The sequence below is a fragment of the Anopheles stephensi genome, chromosome X (assembly GCF_013141755.1).
Source record: "Anopheles stephensi strain Indian chromosome X, UCI_ANSTEP_V1.0, whole genome shotgun sequence".
NCBI lineage: Eukaryota > Metazoa > Arthropoda > Insecta > Diptera > Culicidae > Anopheles > Anopheles stephensi.
The window spans coordinates 13,019,891-13,040,011 of record NC_050201.1 but is presented as its reverse complement, the minus strand read 5'-3'; the positions used below and the strand labels follow the sequence as shown (position 1 = coordinate 13,040,011).

General features: G+C 48.9%; 1 protein-coding gene across 5 annotated transcripts; it reads right to left on the bottom strand.

Moving 5' to 3' along the window:
• Nucleotides 1–220: 220 nt before the first annotated feature.
• LOC118508378 (alpha-1B adrenergic receptor-like) lies at nt 221–20,090 on the bottom strand. 5 transcript variants are annotated; one of them, XM_036048118.1, is made up of 5 exons: nt 17,508–20,090; nt 15,971–16,284; nt 5,095–5,361; nt 4,471–4,680; nt 221–2,879 (listed from the first exon to the last, which is right to left on the bottom strand). In XM_036048118.1, the coding sequence occupies exons 2-5, from the start codon at nt 16,067–16,069 to the stop codon at nt 1,716–1,718; spliced, it is 1,740 nt and encodes a 579-aa protein (XP_035904011.1). In that variant the 5' UTR covers nt 16,070–16,284; nt 17,508–20,090; the 3' UTR covers nt 221–1,715. The 5 variants fall into 5 exon arrangements, with proteins under 5 accessions (XP_035904011.1, XP_035904020.1, XP_035904046.1 ...); XM_036048127.1 differs by having other exon boundaries at nt 15,971–16,322; nt 17,508–18,343; XM_036048153.1 differs by having other exon boundaries at nt 4,471–4,677; nt 17,508–18,343.
• Nucleotides 20,091–20,121: the final 31 nt, after the last annotated feature.

Sequence of the window (20,121 nt, the reverse complement as noted above, 5' to 3'; positions counted from 1 at the left end):
GCGGCGAAGTTTCTGCTGGTCTTCTGTGTGTGTGTGTTTGCTGGTGGCGCAAGTCTCCATGCTGATCGGCGATTTATGAGTGCAAGCTGCCAGGCCACGGCAACTCACTGACCTGGTGAAAGCATTCGCATGTATGTGTCATCGGCATAGGGGGGGGGGGGGGGGAATGTTGGGAAGGCAAACAAAAATCGAACTTAATAACACCGAGCCACAGCCAACCTGAGCTAACACAAAAAACATTTCCTTTTAGTTTATTCCGTAGTGTGGTAACGGCGGACGTTTCTGCTACATCATATGGAGCAAAAGTTGCATCAGTGACAGACAGACATGGCGGGCCATCTTCCCCGTTCGTGTCACCCCACCGTTAGCCCATTAGTTCAACTCGTTTTCTCTTGCTTCTTCAGTTTCTTCTTCTCTTACCACCTTCTAAAGCTACTACTGTAACGTGGCATTTGGGGACATGACTGGTGAGATCCTACTGCTTTACCTGCCGTGACCAGTGTTTGTCAGGGTCATATGACACAAGTGTCTATATGTTTAAAACAATAAACGATGCAGACATAACTCAAACACACAAAGCAATCAACGTCTGATCAGTGTTGTATCTCGAACTGCCCATTGCTATAAACACGTGGACACTTGCTGTATGACCTAAGGGAACACTGTAAGAGTCGCGTTTGAGCTTCAATGTTTGGGCTTAGAATTTTCATATTTCTTCTTCGGGTGACCTATCCATTAGCTAGTGCTGTCATTTACTTGTTTAGTTGTCTAGTTTACCTTGTTTTTTTCTTCTCTTGCTTTCGTTTTTTTCTTCTCTATATTGATATATTTTTTGGTTTCGTTTTCGTTTCCAGGAAAGGTGTTTGCACTTTTTGTTCTACAGTGTTTTTCATTTTTTTTTTCAATTTATTTTTTTTTTGTTGCTTGTTTTGCTTGCACTAAGTCTCTCAAACATGATTTGTACGTGCAAAATGTAATACATTTTTATTCCTAATTTTTTTTTTGTTTCGTTACCACGTGTGGGTGGGTGGTGGTGGGTTTTCATTTTTTTTTGGTTTAAATTCCTTCGATTGCATCACTTACAGGTGTCTTTTTTTTGCTTCTTCGTCCTCTTCGGGGAGTGGCTTTAGGAGCTGCTGATTACTACGTCGACGTGCGATTTTTTTTTCACTTCTTCTCTCGCTTTGTTTTACCTCTTAAATAATTTCTCTAATGTGTTTTACACCCTTTTTGCTTCTTCTTTTACGATTTAGATATTGTTTTTCATTTCTTCTCTCTTTTCTTCTTACGATTGTGCTTCTGTTTTCGTTTTTCTGCTGCTGCTGCTGCTGCTGCTACTGGGAAGAAGCATTCGAAATCACCTTTCGCACAACTAAATTCGCTACACGTTTACCCGGTTTACAACGATCCTCGCTCTTCAAGCCCCTCTCTCACACTCCTCCTCCTGTCCCCACAGAAAATCCCTGTCCGTCCCATCACTGGATACGTGATACATGCAGGAAGGGTTTGTGGGTTGATAGGGCCGGACCGGAAACGGGGGAGCGAGAGCGAGAAAGAGAGAGAGAGAGAGTAAACACGAGTATGCTTAGCAGTGTAAACCTTTGCTTGCACATCTAATGGTACGTTAAATATATATATATATATATATGTATATTCATATATGTATATGTATATGTGTCTAGGTGTATAGGTATATCCTTTTTGCGGCCAAGGTTTTAGTCAGTCCCGTTGCCTAAGATTTCCTGCAGCGAGGAAAACTTTCTAAACGATATCTTCGGCTCAAGGCAGCTGGGGCCGGCCGACAGGGGTGCAGCAGGGTGCAGCTTGGCACCTGATTGTCCAGCGACGCTGAGATTGTCTGTGGTGCAGATCGGTGGTATCGTGGCGACGAGTGCCGCCGGCAGCCGCCCACCATCGACGGCGGCGGCCGCTATGAAGTCAAACCCATGATGCTCGTACATGGACACGGATGGCGAAAGCGGGGAGGCTGGTGATGGTGGTGGTGGTGGTGAGCGGATGGACGCCGCCACCGTATCGTCATCGTCGTCGGTGAGTATCTTCGTGATGGTAATCTTGGGCCGCGGTCCGGCACCGTGATGATGATGATGCGATGAAGGATGATGCAGCGTGTGCTGCGGTGGATTGCATACAAACAGGGGTCCGCTCAGCGCGGAACAGCTACCAAACTTTACCCGCCCTAACGGTGACTGAAGCGTCGCATCGTGCGCCGATCCGTCCGGGTCTAGTCCAATCTCCGAGCGTGTATCCGGAGCGGTAGCACCACTAGCCGAACTAGGCCTGCTAGCTTCAGCAGCGAACGCTAGCAGCAGTGGTTGTTGTTGCTGCTGTAGTTGCTGCTGCTGAAACTGGGTACCACTGAGCGAAGGACGGCGCGACCCACAAGTCGACGGTGTCCGCGCCTGTATCTCGTAGTGTATCTCAATCTTCTGCTTCTGCTTGCGCCAGATATTCCGGAACGAGCGACGCACTATTTTGCTCCGCACGCCGTACAGAATCGCGTTAATGGTGGGCGACAGCAGCAGCAGAAACGAGGCCAAATTGAGCAGCAGGGCCGGTGTGCGCCAACCGTTCGCTACAAACGGTAGCACACTGTTCCACAGGATCACGAAGTAGTACGGACAGTGGAACAGTATGGCCGACCCGACGAGTTGGATCACGTTCGCGGCCGGATTGTTTTGGTTCGAGGCTTGCGTGTACGGTTTGCAGTCGGCGGCAGGTCCGGAACCGGCCGGACCTGCACCGGCATTCGGCACAAAGAACGGATTCCGCTGATGGGTGATGGTCAGCTGGGCGGACAGTGTCACCTCCAGGATGGCGGACGCGATACGATTGCGCTGATAGCGTGCAATCATCAGGACCTGGGTATGGAAGAAGAAAGGGAAAATACGCGGAAAAAGAAATAGTTCCCGTCGGACATGTTAAGCTCGTGAATATTAAAATACGGCGATACGAGACCAGGGAATCGAAAGTTCAGGCACGAACTCTCCGGGATGGGCAAGGACATTTGGAGAGGTGAAGGTTACTACCATTTTACCTTAAACCCACTCGCACATCGACCTAAAAAAAAACCCTGAACTGTCCTTGAGGAAGGTTCACGACTTCTAACCCTCTTGTGCACAGGTATAATCCTTCCTTGTACCTCCTTTAACTTGACGGCAAGTCTTGGAGGAGACCAAAGTACATTTCGGTCCCGGTTGCAAGCAACCGCTGCAATGCCAATGATTGCTCAACGATTGGGAAGTTGATTAAAATATATCGTTCGCTATCGATTTATCGATTCCGCCTTTCACTCCGCCTTGGCCCTTCACAGGGTATCACACCATCAGGCTGCTTCGACTACTCACTTTACCAGTTTACCAGGCTCTAACAGTCGTGACAAACCGAACAAATAGTCCCCCTACACAGGCTCCTGCTCACCGTTTTTCATCCACCAACCGATCCCCGGTCGGTGTTTACTGCTGTGAGCGCAAAATTGGAAAACCGCGCTTGGAGAAAAGGAAAATCATGCAAGCATCCAGGCGCGCGCGACCAGGTCAATGCAAATGGAGTCGAGTTCGATGATGTGAAGCAGGACCAGGTTTGGAGCTTTAGCCCGATCACGCTCGCATCGTAATCACTTTCCCCAACTTCCACCACCACCATACATTACACACCCACACGATTGAGCTTGTAACGTGTTTTACCGTTTGCCTACCATTCGGGCGCAATTACATCGCAGGCTGATCTTTCCCTGTAGCTCTCGAACGGTAGCGCTTTTGAAGTTTATCGCACATTCATATTCATGAGCTAACGGTAAAGCTTTTTTGCTGTATGTGTGTGTGTGTGCCACTCATTTTTATCACGTCGGGGTGTGTATTTGTTGTTGTTTTTTTGATGCTGATTAAGAAGGATACAGTTTGTTTGGGAACAGTTTCCCAACTCCTCGCCACTTCTTCGCTTCGTACACACTCAGCGCTCTCTAGAGGCTATCGTGCGAGTTATAAGTAGGTTCGGTGGCATGTGGGAGGCACATAATTAAATACGATATTATTCGGAAAAAAGGCGCTAAATATAGTAGCACCCTGGCAGTGGCGGCTTTTGGGTATGAGGGGGGGGGGGGGGGGGGGGGGGGGGCTCTCTTTATGTCGAAGCTAATCTCACAACCGGTGTATCTTCCGGACCCGGTTACCCGGTGTCGTAAAATCACGTGGTGTGGATCGATGTTGGCGTTTTTCGGGTGGTTCGGGATGGGTGACGCTGATGATGATTGACTTACTGATTGCTGTCACTGGGTTTTGCCGAAAATGCCCGTTTGACATTTCGGACGATGTGGGAGGAGCACTGAAGAAGCAGTGTAATTACGGCTGGCGCAGGATGGGCCAAGTCGGTACAACCCTCCCCCAGGTAAGGATGACATTGGATTGGATCGGATAGTTTGGAGGGGGGGGGGGGTGGATCATCTTTACTTACCTTCAGGTTACAGCCCAGTATCAGCACGATCGGTAACAGGATGGTGAACAGGACGAAGCTGATGCTGTAGATGAGCGATTCCGTCGTCTGCAGGTTTGGCAGGCACAGCTCGTAATCGCTGTCGAACTTATAGGCCGAGATGCGTACGGCTTGCGGTAAGCTGAACAGTGTTGACACGATCCAACCAGCACCGAGCGTTATCAGGACCTGCTGTGGTGGGCAGAGCGTGAAGAAACGGTGTGTGTGTCGCCCGGGTGTCAGAAATTGTTTTTTTTTGAGTACCGTAAGGATAGTATGCGATATGCGATGGGTGCAGAGTATACAGTATGAGGATATAAGAGAGAGAGAGAGAGAGAGAGAGAGAAAGAGAGAGAGGCAGATCAAGTAACATGCGGTAGAGGTGCAAGATGCAAGTGCAACGACGGGCAAGTGTGCCACACACGATTGATGTGCTCCAGTTTATGTTAATGTTGCTAATCAAGCCGGACACTTGAGACTTCAATTTGTGCTAAGTGCTCCTAGATGCATGCAATCCAACTGACAAAGCAAAGCTAATGTAGCATCGCTTCCTCCGACAGCAGCTTTCTTGGTGGGGATGAATTTTAAACACACAAAGCGACGTACCTTCTTGGTGTTGATGAATGTGCCGTAGTGGAGCGGTGTCGCGATGGCAAAGTATCGATCGAAGTTGAGGGCACACAGTGTCCAGAGCGCGATCGAGTGCAGCGTGTTGAAGCAGAGCCCGAACAGTAGACAGGCGACGTCCATTGCGTCCAGCGCGACCGGCAGCAGCCGGAACAGGCTCGCGGCGTAGAAGAGCAGATAGAACAGACATAGTACCGCGTTTACGACGCCAAGATGCAGCAGCAAAATTTTGCTGGCGAATGTGATCTGTGTGAAGGTAAAGCAGACGGATTGAAGTGCGACGTAAATGGCACCAAATGGCAGCTCATTAAAAGGATTACTTCAATTAACGCTTCATTTTCGTTTTTTTTTTTGTTTGCTGCACCAGGAAACAATCCTACTAGCAACAAGTGGCTTTACAAAGCGTTCTAAGGATATAGCGTCAGTTTCTAATGGTAGCGAACGTTCAGAGAGTGCCCGGTTGGCCCGATCATTCGCCACGGACAAAAGCCCGCGGTCCTACAAGACAAACGAACAAACGAATGGAACCCACATTGCTGGTACGGTCTTCCTGGCTGGCTGATGCGTTCCTGCGGCAACCGACATACCAATTAAAAGTTGGCTGACGGTTGCAGAAAATAGGAAATGTGATAGGATGCTGCTCTTTTCCATCCACCACCAGCCAAACTCCCTGCAAAGACACCCCAAAGACAGCCGGCGTGCGCGGATGCATCGGAAATGGTGGTTTTTCTTCGGGCGGGAAGTCGTAAGCATTAGAGTTCATCTCCGGTTCCGCCACTCACGTGGCAACGGTTCCCTCGGGGCTTTGCCGAGGTGCGGAACACCGTGCCGGGCGCAATAAACTTGTACAAATTAATCGCCCGAGCGCACCGGTAATGGCCGTACAGGGGAGAATAAAAAAAAACGCACACCGAAGATGTGTCCATACGTATACGCACCTACGGTCGACAACAGTGCAACGGCTAGTTGGGAGCTGGGTGGAAGTAGCAAAAAAGTAGGTTAGCAAATAAATCGTACCTGGAAGCTGGTACCGTTAACTGGCCAATCATCGCATCGGTCACAATCGTTGGCCAGGCCGATAATTGGCACCCGGACCGGTATGCTGGTACGCCCGTACCGGAGAGTACAGCCGGCAAGTGGTGCAGACATCGGGGAATCCAATATAGGCGAGAGATAGCGATAAATAATCGGACTCGGGCAGCAAACCCGACGGGCGTGTTGTGAAATTGCAGCACTTGCAGGCGCACAGAAGAAAAAAAGACGCTCAACAAATGGCTGCCAATAGTAGCAGCATAGTAGCGATTCAGGCGTACGATTTTCATTTTCTATCAGAATAGCTTGGGCATCAGGTCCGCGCGAAAAAAACGCGAAACAAAGGCGTTTCGTTACAATGAAACAAAGAATGAAAAGTCCACGCTAAGTTACGGGCCCGTAAAATATCCAGTACGTCCAGCGAATTTATGCGATGCGACCTGTTCCTTATCGGGCGTTTTTTCTTTCGCCACAAAAAAAAAGGACGGACAACCAGTGGACCAATGCTACAGTTTCTTGTTCGCCCGAACGGGAAGCTGTGATGGAGCTTCACACCCTTCGCTGCTCGCTCTTCTTCCTTCTCTTCCCATCCCCCCCCCCCCCCCCACCTGCAGGAGCTGTGAAAATCCCACCCGATGCGACCGAAGCACGAGGCGAACCAATTTTCAGCACCAATGGATATGCAGTTGTTTGCCAGGCGAGCGTAATCCGTAATGCAAACAAAATCGCACTAACTACTGCCGGAGTGACTCCCAACCCGACGGGCGGGTATTATGATTTGCTTCGACCGGCTGGTGGAGGTTACGTGCTGGAGTGGTAAAACCCTGATCCTGATACCTCCTCCTCCGGCTCCTCGGACCCGGTCCCGCCAAATCGTCCCAATTCGGAGTGTCGGGCGAATCCTTTTCTTCCGTTGCTTAACGCTCGTTTGTTAGTGGTGGTTTCGCAATTATAGCTCGAATCATTCGCCCCATCTTAATACTGATTTGCGCCCTTGGCTCGCTCGCCTTAACACTATTAGCAGGACGCAGTACGAGAGAGGGAGAGAGCGAGGCAGGGTCGCAAACTGTTACACGTCGGTGTTGAAAAAGCTATACGACCGATAATTAATTAGCCACGATTTGTTGCTCTACCGTCTATCGATTGCAAACAATCATGTCAAAGCGTTGCCGAGTGTACAGTTCTGCAAATCGGTTGTAAATAGGTTGCGTTCGTAACCGTAACATCAACGCAGGCACAAAGAACCGTGGCTAATTGAAGTTGATAAACTGCTCTAAACTGCAACGGAGCAGAATTAATTAGCCCATTGCGATTGTTAGCGCGTGGTATGCAATACGCATCACAAAGAACGCGTTTCTAGCACAAAAAAAAACCCAACAAGGATTCGCAATCAACCCGAGAGTTTCTAGTAATCCTTGTGCTCGAATTTCCTCGCATGGTGGTCTATTAGCTACATGCGGACTAATTAGGATTTTCAAATTGAAGTTTGCGGCTCCGTTGACAGCGCCGAAATGTATGCAATTATTGCATCAAAACCGCTCTATCTACACACGAATAAAACATGTGACACGATCACGTAGAGCTCGCAACCCGTTGACACATAAAACCGTCCTGTTATTAGCCACAAACCCACACATGTGCCTGTTTGTCCACCATGTTGAGTCGTCGTCGTCGGGTTGTCAAATTGCGAAACGTTACTGTAGAAAAACGAGAAGGTTGTGATGTGGTTTGGATATGAGCAGAATTCGCCGAATTTTTAATCATGCACTATGGTGGTGGTTTCGTCCAGCTGCAATACGTAGAATTTGTTGAGTTTGGAAACCATCAAATACGAACCGTGCCTGGCAGCAGTTTGGCTTTTCGCCAGCTTCTCGGAACTGAAGTCCACGCTAATGCAATGAGGAGTTCTTGGAACGCACGACTAACAGAAGAGAGAGAGAGAGAGAAAAAAGGATGCGTTTTGTGCTGGAAAATAGTGCCAGACGCGGTCGAATTGAACAAAAACTTGACCTGGTAGACTCCATCACTTGGAGCGTGAACAGAAAAGCTGCTCGTTTTGCGATCAAACCAATCAAGTTGTCGCTCTAATAAGCTTATTGAAGTATGATGCTGGCTAGAAAGTCCTGACGTGCACCTCTTCTTCACCGCATTACAAGGGTAGATTATGGTGGTGAAGATGGAATTGATGGAAAATGTACGAGTAAGAGGAAAGCGCGAGAGAACGAAAGAGTGGGCGAAAATGGAAAGAACAACAAACCTGCTGCCAACCACGAGACAATGGGCGCGAGGCCACGGGAAGCGAAAAGTCATAAGCGATCGACGATAAAAGCCAATCAACCGTAGTGACAGGAGATCCGGTGCATCCTTTCGAAATGGTACGCCGCCACCGAGCCTGACAGAGGGTTCCGCCGGTAGCCCCGTGCCGGGAATGTCCGGGAGACACGTTGATGAGGAAGTCGAACACAGCGAGGACAAATGTAATTACACCCTGAGCATCGTGATGGATGGATGGAATTACGTACGGTGAGAGCTGCTGTCAGTTACCCCGGGACCCCGGTACGTACGAGGTACCAGGCATTAAGTAGCAGCACATCGAATCTGGGCCGACATTTCCTGGTCCGCTAGTGTAACACTAATGTACTTTGCGTTACCAAGAACCACAGATACCCGGCGGAACCGGTCAGAAACGCACATCCTACTTAATCTTTATAGTTTGCTTTGCATCTATTTTTTTCTAACTTCACCAAAGTACTTAAATTGGAAATTGACCGGGACTACTCATAATAGCTCTGTACGCAGTAGTGTGCACAGTTGCAGTTCCTCGGAGGGTCTTATTCTACTCTTGGTGAGGATATGGTACGGTTCGGTACTATAGTCCAGGTTCCTGGAGTCCTCCATTTCTTCTTCTTCCTTTTCATTACAACCTCTAAAGGTCTCGGACGGCCTTTGGTTTCTGACTTTCTGTTACTTGATTCTTCCCGCAGCAAAGTACTAAGCCCTGCCTATGGGGGATGGACTCTGGATGAGGTTTGAACCCCGGTTCTGCCGTGTGAAGATCGGCTCCTTTATCGCCTCGGCTATGAGGCTTTACATCTTCGGAGGGTCTTTCTCTTCTCTTGGTGAGAATATGCTACGGTCCCTGGTCCAGGTCCCTGGTCCAGGTCCCTGGTAAATGTCCGTAATGGTAGATACACGATCTGCAATTCTCTAAGAATTGTTAGGACCTGCAACTGGAGGTCATACAGCGCCTGTTGGTCTGTCATTTTTGACGTCCTGGACTTGATTGACTGCTACGTCCTGGACGTAGCTGGATGATCGATCCTGGGTACAGGGAGAAGCTCCGGATGATATTTGATACCCACTCCTGATATGCGATCGACCGATTTTGTCGATGTGTTGGCTACTGGACCTTCTCATCGATAAATCTCATCCCGACTAAGCAGACAAAATGGACAGACTGTCCCCATTCTGCCTGCTAACAAAAAAATCACCTCCACTCCACCAGTGCCCTCAGGATGCAATGCAAAACACTCATAATAAAGCCCTACGTTCAATCAATTTAGATTGATTTTTCCATTTAGATGATTGGCTGCTGGCTCGGCAGCCGGCGCTTCGGGCAAGCACTGTCCACTCGACGACCCTGCCCCAAGTAATGCAATAAAATAAGGTGAAAAATAGCTATACAATGGGACACACCGCCATAGTAGTTGGGTGTCCGGTTCAGGGCGACCATTTTCATTTCATCAGTCTCGCTACCTGGGCCTTTCAAAGTTTCCGGCCAGCCCGTTTTTTTTTGCATAGATAATGATCGAGCAGATCCATTTTTCGGTCGCCCGCAGGACACGTTTTGTGCGTTAGTTGGGAGTGCGTGCGTACGTGTGTATGTTGTGTGGTCCTGTAAAACATCGACAACGCGTCGTTTCGTTTGTTGCGTTCTCTGGAGAAGCAAGTCAATCACAGCGATCCATACACGACGACGGTGATGAGTTTGTGCGTTGGTGCGTTGTTTGACGAGCCTGCTCGCAATAGCCTTTACAGATTCATCTTTTTCCACTTGTCAAAGTCCCAATTTTTGTTGTTCTCGTTTGTTCAAGTTTTGCCTGTTTGTGCCGGTATGGCCTCCGAGCACGAACACCGCACCATGGATGCGTGAAAAGGAACGGAACGACGGTGTGTGTGCGGGTGCCAGTGAAATCGGTAACGTCCAATTGAAATTGATCTCACTTCAGTTCATCTCTCGTTTTGTGTTGCTTCTGTTCGATTCTATGACGGTCATTCCAGGTTTGTGTGCGTGCGTGCGGGTGCCCGTACGGAGTGGGCAAGTGGCAGTGTAATCGGTTCGGCATCGATTTGCTTGTCAAAAAATCAAACACGCACTAACACATAACGACAGCGCTCGGTGCGATTGTCACGCTCGACGGCGTACCGATTTTGTCGCTTATTTACTTGCGCCGTTGACAATTTGATTATGGGCCGAGCTTTTGACGGCGGCGAGCGCTCCATGCTAGCCCGTGGTGTGAGGTAACGCAAATCCATGGAACGTCCTGCGGGCTGATGGAAATTGAAGCTGACAGGAGTACTTTCGACAGTCGACAGAGTTTTTTTTGTTCCGCCCCCTCCAGTTTCGAGTTCTTGTGTGCTGTTCGTTCTTTCGTGCGCTCGGAATCATCTTTCCGGTACACACCCAGGTAAGTGTACAGTGCACGCAGGGAATGGTGTGTTCAATGCGTGTGCTTGCGTGAATGCTTGCAAAATATCAAATTCAATCAACTTGTAGCAGCACCCGCAGCAGTTACGGAACGCGCGTTGTCGGTGTGAGTTTTGTTTGGGAACAGCCTATCCTACCTGTTCCGTGCGTTCCGGACTAGCCAGGAAGAGTTTACCGCCTGGAGGAGACGAGAACCAGAAGTACCTGGCTCGTCGGTCTTGCACGTAAAAACCTAAATTGGTCATTATGAGCGATTTGATGAGCCTTTCCATCCCAACCGCAAAAGAAAAGCATTGGAGCTTTCAGGACGCTGTCCCGAGGTGCCATGGTAGTGAGGGTTGCAAAACGAGACGAACTTTTTTTTGGGTGAGTACATTCCGACATTGATTGATTTATTTAATTTTCGGCCGGGCATTCGTTACAGCATCTGGTGCTGGGTGGAGTAAACCAACCAACAGCAACAACAAAAAAGTCCTGTGAACGGAGTAGGCACCAGTAGGCAAGGACGGCCGAACAAAACCGCAGGCAAAAACCGTTCACCGTTCCGTCCGGTAAATGGTGTGGATATGTTAGGCCGCCGGATGGAAATAAAATCCTGAGCTTTAGTTTTGCCGTTTTCCCCTTCTCCTGGCTCTTCTCTTCCCAGCTTTCCCCCAAACAGAACCACAAACCTGGGACAGCAACAGGTACACTTGTACCTAGATGAAGAGCTCTTATGTTTCGGTGCCCTCGGCATACTGCCTCCACCTTACGCTTGTGAACCCAGCCAGCGAATGTATGGCTAGGGTGTTGGTGATATTTGGTTTCAAATTGACCAACGGCTTGTTTCGGGCCGGGTGGAAAAACAACCGACCCCGGGAAAAAGAAGCTCTACACCTGTGGTAAAGTGCAAGAGAGAAGGGAAGCTGTTGCGGCGATGCGATAGAGCGGCAGACACCAGCAACACACGGAATGAATTTACAAGGATTCCCGTGTGGTTTCGGTGTGGTTTTAGCCGAAGTTGTTTTCCACGTTCGGCTACTAATGCGCATCCCCGTACGCTTTTATCTCATTTCGGTACCCATCATGTTCCTCTTTCCTAAGTTGCTGTGTTTCCTCTGTCCCTTCCCCCGCAGCTTCCTCTGCCACTTCCTTCAGCCGGTCGGTTCCTTAAGAAGAAAGTCGATTGAAATCGTGCCACTGGGAATCGAACTCGTACCGGCGATTTTCCACCTGCATGTGCCCCTAACCCCCTTAAACCCTTCGTCGCATATGCTCCACCGCCGCCGGTGGAAAAGTCGCTTGATTGGGTGCGTATCGAGTGAAACAAAATATAAAAAAAACGGGATGAAGAACACGAAGCACAATCCCGATCGTTATGACGATTGGGTAAGGGAAGCATTTTAATGGCTAAAAATAGGAAGACACGCGCATCCGACGTGTTTGTGCCTCAAAATTTGAGGGTATAGAAAATATCGAGAAAAAAAAAGGAAAGCAGGCCGGGTGCCACACAAACAAATAGCAATTGCGAATCACTCAAGAGTTTGGCACAAGACAAGGCACACACGCCACGGCTCAATGCCTTTCGTGTGATATACCGAACCATTCTTCCAACAGATAGAAGCACACACAAAAGAGGAGGCATTTTCCGGACTCCGGAGGTTTTCTTTTTCTTCCCCATTTTCTAAGCGAACATCGAATGGATCCGCTTGCCAGAAAGCTCCGTTTTCTTGAACGGTGTAAAGAAAGTGAAAAAGGAACGGCCAAAAGCAAACGAGTCAGATCAGAAGACAGGAAGAAAACCGCAACACGCAAACAACGCTCGCTCGGAAGATTCGCAGGGACACCGAGCATCATTAAATTTTCACCATCGGTTGCGCCTGATGGTTTGGTGGGGTGGCTTTTCCCAAACAACCTCCCAAAATTTCCATCTTCTTCTCCACATTTTCTCTGTTGTTTGGGGGTGGGTATTGTAATCGGCAAAAATGAAGCGTCGGTGTACAAATGTGAGCTTTGTGGCACAAAAAAAAAAGCCCGCGTATCGGATGGCGAACCCGCGAATGGGACGCGAAATGAAAATAATGAAGCGAAAAGTGATGTGCAGCTAAATAGCAGAGAGCAGCAGAAAACCCATGGGCTCCCCAAACAAAAAAAAAGGATCGAACTTTAAAGGCGGGAAGGTCTTAAAATAGATACACGAAAAAGTTACGGCGGAAAACACGATAACCGGTCAATAGAAGCAATAATCAAAATATAATAACAATTTCCATTCGTTACCCCCGACCGGGTGGGATGGTATGGATGGGAAAAATTAACCAATTTTCACCAAACATCATCAGAACACGAACACTTCAGGGCGGATTAAAGTGAACAGGACCGATAGGTCAGTAAAAAAATAAAAAAATGAATGGTGTTCCAGAATTGGAGAAGGGATAGCTATTGAAATGCAACACCTTTGAAGCGTGGTGTGTCGGTCGAGTCATCTAGCATCACAAATTGTGTTAGTCTGTGTGTGTGTGTGTGTATTTTTACATCACCACAAGAGGGCAAAATCTAGCGCGTCCTATCGCTAGAAATTCTCAACGAACTGCTGTGCTTGGTTGAAGAATTCCCGGAAATGGGGAAAGCAAAATAAAAGCAACCGACAAGGATCAAGATGGCAGTATGCAGCACCAGGCATCAGGCACAAGGTGGACGGGGATCCCGTATCGCTACGGATGCTTGAGGATCTTTCAATTTCCATCCGGTATCTACTGCGCCTTACCTTTAACCGTAACACCACGCTAGCATTCAAAATCAGTATCAAACCAGGTGGAGAAAAGTTTAGAATCCAACGCCATCCTCCCGTAAAGAAAAAGGGCAAGATTGTTCACTTTTGCTCATGCATTTTACAGCTTCTTAGTTTTTTTTTCTTTTGCGTTCGGATCTTTAATACTTCCAGTGTGCTTTATTTTTCTTCCTTCGTTTACTTGCTGACGCTTTAGAACGGCCCCAGAAGGTGCTGGGGCTTTTGGGTGGAAGCGCCCAGCGGGTCAGCGAACGCAAGCGGACGAAGAAAGGCGGTTGGATCGAAGGAGGGGTTTGGAATGTTATTGATAAATTTTCGTTTCGTCCGTCCGTGGGGTTGGTTCGGCGCTAGCTTGGCCCTTACCTTGCACGCCAGGAAAGGTACACTTCCTTTCATCCTTTTCAAAAACGGTGCGGGCGAAGCTCTGCCGAGTGTCTATCAGTAGTGGCTTGGTTCGGTGGTTTGCCACGCAACAGCTAGGAGACGGAGACGTGTGACGTTTGAGAACTTTCACCGAAACTCCCGTGAAGCGGACCATCTGTTCCACGGCACACAGGTTTCGTTGTGCTTTGTACATGGAAGGGCTGGGGGGGGGGGAGGGACCTCCGGAGGTGAGGAATCTAGCAGAAGGGGTACGATGAAAGCGCGTTAAATCCAAAATGATCGCGCGTGCAGAATGATGGCTGCTGGCAGGGACGAAAATAACGAAGCCTTTCTCAAGCCACCCGCCCGTTCCCAACCCGTTGCCCCGATCCACCGTTAAATCGTTGAAGCATTTCAAATAAGTAGTCTTGAAAATTTTGACTTTTAAATATTTAATTGATACCCGTGCGGCACCAGGCGTCTCCATCCAGAGCGTATGGAAGCGCTGTCCCTGTCATCACACGCTTCATTACAAAACATTCGCCCCCATCCGTACTGCTGCTTCTGACTGTGTGTGTGTGTACGATACGGTGCTTCATGACAGGTGGGGAGTCTATTTTGTACTCGTTTATTCGGTCTCTCTTTCTATCTACGGTAAGCATATCTGTATGCCCTTCCCAAAAATCTGCATTGAGGAGGTTAGACCATGAGGACCTCCCTCTAGGACCCATTTGCCCCCGTAACAGGATTATAAAGAAACGCTTCACGGTCGATGTATGTACATCCGAGCCGGTGGGAAATGAAATTTAGATGACAGAACAGTAACAGCTCGAGAAAAAAAGCACCTACTACACAGCGAACTACACGCCCCGAAAAAAAAAAACACATACACAAGACCCGCTCTGTGAAGTCCCGGAGCACCCGTAGATACAAGTGGACGCCTGATGCCACGCCACCAAGCCCGAACGCAAACAATGGATAGACCGGCGGCGGGTACACACTACATTGGCACCGACGAACCATTGTTCCCGCTTATCATCAGCCGGCACGCGAACGTGAGACAGTGAGGTTGGCGGGTCTTTTGCCGCACTCGACTCGGCGTTTGGAGCACTTCAATGCAACCGCCGGTGAAGGATCTCCGGCATCTTGATGACTTTTGAATTGTGCGCGGATAGATAGGGAAACCGTTGTACCTGTGCTACGTTTCGACAGAACTTTGTTTTCCACACCTTCAACAGCAGTAGTTTTCGTGTGTCGCACGGGCAGCACCCGGTGTGCCTGTCGAAGTGGGTTTTGCTCTGAACGAAAGCAGCTATTCGGTAAGAAGGATTTTTTTTTGGAAGATGTTCTTGAGCTGGAGCTCACCAAGGCAATGTGGCATGAGAGAGAGATGGCGTCGAGGAAGGTATTAACATACTCTGCCTACCTCTTCTTGACGTGATATGATGGGTAGCGTAGCACCGTCCCGTTTGCGAAAGTGGTATTAAAAAATCGAGGTAGAATCACTCTGTCTTCTTCTAGGTTGATTTCTTGAAACCGTACCTGGTCCGTTCCAAGTTAATCTCCCTTTTAGTTTACGGCTTCCTCTAGTGCGAGACATCCGTGGGACGTGATACGTTTAGCAAAAAAAAAAAACCTGGAATCTCCATAATAGTAATCACCATGAGTCTCCTTCGTTCTCTCCCTAAGGATCAGTAACCGTAACCGGTAAAATCAAGCTATTTAGATTCATCTGAATACCTCGCACGCATCGCAGCGAATGAAAGAGTTTTCCAACCCGGCAAGAATTCAAAACAGCTCGCTGCATCCCCAACTCCCGCCGGAATCGGTGAAGATTGTAAAATATATTGCTCGGCAAGGTATCTCTCCCGCGTGGACCCCGGGTCGGCGATGCACTTCCACAGGAAAAAAGGGGGTTTTGCCGATCGATTTCACTGATCGATGCGTACAACAACAGCAAGAGAAAAAAAAAGCTCACCACTTACCTGTTTTGTGAGTATAACGATAACGACAATGTAGGAGTTGACGACGATACCGATTAGCACGGCAACGACGGCAAGTATTTCCAGCTGGAACGGTACCATTGCGAACAGTTCTGGCTGCTGGTATGACGCGGATGTTGATGATACGGATGGCGGTCGTCCTGGTGCAGCCGGGCTGGACGGTAGACGCGACTGTTCATCTCTTGCTTCGGTCGGGGCAGGTAAGGGAAGGGGGTCGGGGACAGGGCTTCGATGGTTCGCGCTAGCCTTCTGGTGTGATCCCGGTGATTGGTGCCCTCCTGCCGAGCTTCCCAGCGCTTTTCACCGTACGAGAGAGAGGAAAAAAAAAGCGGAGCTAGAAAAGCAACAGCGTGGCGGTGGTTGCACACCAATTTCAATCAGCAAAGTAAGGCAGCTTGCAAAAGAATTGGTACTTGGTACTTGGGGTTTAATGTGTCGGAGCTGTGAAGCTTCACAATAGTGATATGATGGGAGAGTTTGAATTGAATCCTAGAATCCTGTATTAGCTCTTTAGCAGAAATCCTGATGTGAACTGCACTGTCTGCATACGTACTACCTGTTGAGGATGTACTGATATCACGTGTGTGTAGAGGAGCATCAGCTTTAATGTATATGCTTGTGATCTAGTCCATTTCTTACTTCAAACCAGATTCTGGTGCGGATAGAGATCTCACCTTTATACTAATGCACTACTATCTACACATGGTTAGTGGCCTATCCTGTCTATCCTGGTACGGATAGAGATCTCACCTTGTTACAAATGCACTTCTATGTACACATGGTTAGTGACCTATCCTGTAAATACTGGAGCGGACAGTGTTGACAAAATACAACGTCAACGTCAAGTGCGATGACAGCCGACCGCGGAAGTACGCAGCCACTTGAGGATGAGCCACGAGCGCAGTCGAAGAGAAAAAACCTAGCCAGAGAGAGCCGGAGAAAGAGAGCGAAGGGAAAGGGCGAATGAATCTGCCAAAAGTGTAACTAAAAATTACAAAAAGAATACACTTATTCACGGATGTAGAGAAGGCGTCTAATTCATTTATTCTCGCGGATTGTTGCCTGTTGCATTTGCAACAGACAGAGATCTTAGGTTTATACTAATGCCATTCTATCTACACAAGATCGATGGCCTGACGCCAAGATAAAAACAAAAGCTATACTACGACCGGTAAGCAGTTATTGATTTCATGAGCGCTTTCAGCGTACTTTAACTTTTAGAACAATTCTACCGATACCAGTACATCAGGCGTGCACTAATGTATAGATACACTATCAAGAAAATTCTACACAATTCGGACAAAACCTCCAAGTACGGTGGTCTTTGTTTTGGTTTCTTAGCTACCAAGAACCATTCGCTTCCGCAAGCTTAACAGGACTTTAGAAAGTATCCGTTAGCACTACTCAAGATTGACATTTCCAAGCACGAAGCTCAAGCCTTGGAAGCATTACTTCTTCTCCCAATTAGTGCGGAATTGTTGTGCGAACCGCACCATCACCTCCACCTTTTACCACTTACCGCTTTTGCTGCTGCTGCTTGTCTCTCCCTCTCTTTCGCGCTCCTATTCAACCTTTAGCGGTGACAGATTAGTGATGGCAGGCCGCGTTCCCGTGGATTAGATTGACAGATTGCTACCGGTTGCTTCTAGCTGATGATTGCTGATGAAATCTGCACGTCGGCACACTCGGACCACTTCCACAAACTGGTTGCATATACTGGGTCCGCAAACAAAAACACTCCTTCCGGCTTCCAGCTTCCACAACAGATGACTGGTGTGATCGGTGGTAAGGATGCGTTTGATTGGAGGTACTTTACAGGTTACACAAAGTTGTATCGCGTGCGTGTGCGTCGCTTCGAAATACTATAATCGGCTATTTCTTCTTCCTTTGGGTAGGTGTTCGTACACCCGGTAGACAAACACGGACCACCAAATCTTCCAAAACTGATATGTGTGTGTTTGTGTGTGTGTGGGGAAGGTTTGTCGCGGTGTATATGTGTGGCTTTCGGTGTTATATTTCGGTACCTAGGTGTGGGCTTTTCCACGCACGTTTACTTGGTTTGCCCGAGAAGACGCACGTCCGGACTGACCGGTAGCCCTCACTCACTTAGGCCTAAGCCTCACGGAGAAGAGTACTCACACAGTGATAGAGTGGGGTGCCGGTATAGCTAGGTAGGTTAGGTTGGTTGGACGTGGCGGTCGGTCCTGGATCACCTATCACCACCAGGTGAGACGTTATAAACATGTTAGTCTATCCTCTCACTCTACACATACAGGCGTGCTATATATCTCGCCTCCGTGTTCCAAAACACCGGGGGCTTATGGAACGCGTCCTGATGACGCTGGTGCGTCACACACCAAGGCAATGGTAAAACTGTCAGTATCTTAAAACGTGCAAGCGAGCTGCTCAGCTGCTACATCCTAATCCAAACTCATTGCAGGCACACACATCGCATCCCTACATGCTCCGTACCCGGTAGTCTAATTAGGTTCGAACTTTGTTTTGGGCGGCCGTCCCAAACGTGACTTGGACTCGCGATATGCGTAGTAAACAAGCTCGGGAAACTCGTTCCAACAAAATAAATGGCATATGGAGTAAACGCTGTTGCTACGCTGGTCTACACCATCTGTTGAGCTCCCTGTTGGCTAGGGTTTCACGCCAATGGATTCTGATGCCATGGTTTGTATGGCGCTAACTGAGCACCTCAACCTACGTACACGGAGTACTGCTCTGATCTGACCGGGGAAGACGGGATATTGGAAGGACAAATCGTACGCTTTTTAACTTTCACTTTCGCAGCAACGCAAGGTGTACGAAAACTTTTAGAGCCGATGGCCAGAAGAGTCTTGAGAGCTGGCTACCACTGAAGACACTGGATCAGCTGAGGTAACTTCTTGTGACCTTAGGGTTGATGGACGTTGTTGGGTGTGCAGGAGAGGTTTTCGAGGTTTATCGCACCTGGACGTTAGCGGACACTAGCTAGTGAGGAACTCTGGAACCCTCTCCAGTTCCTACGCAAGGCAACGCGTGAACTGCTGCTACAGGTGTACGCACCTCACGTGGTAAGCCGGCAACCTAGTGTACGCGTATCGCGAACCTGCTTGTTTTGGTTTCCGTTTCGTACCGGCTTAAAAACACACACACAAAACAACACACCGCGAGCTTTAAACAACATTCGCGAACGCGTAACGGATAGAGCTTCGTCTCGGCAGGTGAACCAGATGCGTGGTGGCTGTATATCGGCAAACCGTTGTTCAGGCTCCTAGTGCAAACCGGGCAAACCGGGAAACCCACCCCCCCAAAACAGCACGTCAAGCACAGCACATGACCGGGTTTTTGCGGGGCGCTGTAGAGATTGATTGGCGGGCAGCAGTAGAACAGGATGCCAGTTGTTCGCAACAGTTCACCGCCAAGACTGACGTCCGCGCGCGATACAGCCAGCGCTGGAACTCGTACATGCTGCTGCTGGAGCCCGGCGGGTAAACGACGTCCCTACCCTACCACCAGGGCTGTGTGCCGAACGAACGGTTCTCGGTCCCTGGTTTCGGTATCCTGCGTGCCGCCTTCGCGCGTCACGCATGCGCACGTGCGTCCGTTGGCGCGCTTGTTTGCTGCCCCAGTGTACCGCGTGCGATCCACCCGAAAAACCGCCCGTACCGAGCACGAGCACGAACCATTTTCTGCTGACGTTTAGTTGACCTCCGCTAAGGATAACGTGGTGGACCGGGATTGCGTCGGATGCGGGACAGGACGTACGTTCAGTTCAGAACTGAACGGGCGATAAATGCAACAGGTAACATCATAATAATTACCATCATCGAATTGTGCTGTCGATGCTGCGTGACGGACGGACAAGAGTCAAGAGTACCGGGACGCCGGTAGGATATGGGTTTAATCAGCAGCAGAAAAAAAGACTATCAACCATGATGGGGCGATGGGTCGTAAAACTGTGCGCCATTCGCCATCCCGGGGTTTTGGTCCTGGGATGCATCGTTTTTCTCACTTTCTCACTGTGAGTTGTCGGTTTTTGGCGAACCTTTTTGTAACACTTCGCCGTTTACGTAATACTACTATACTACACCCCTCGCTCCAGGGGCGGGTTAGATAGTAACTTTTAAGGGCGGGTAATTACG

What these genes read in the sequence shown, in the direction of transcription:
- LOC118508378 (XM_036048118.1), bottom strand. Translation starts at nt 16,069, where the DNA reads ATGGTACCGTTCCAGCTGGAAATACTTGCCGTCGTTGCCGTGCTAATC. An exon ending in TCGTTATACTCACAAAACAG is followed by an intron (nt 5,362 to 15,970) that starts GTAAGTGGTGAG and finishes ACCTTCACACAG; the next exon opens with ATCACATTCGCCAGCAAAAT. An exon ending in TACTGGGCTGTAACCTGAAG is followed by an intron (nt 2,880 to 4,470) that starts GTAAGTAAAGAT and finishes TTCCATACCCAG; the next exon opens with GTCCTGATGATTGCACGCTA.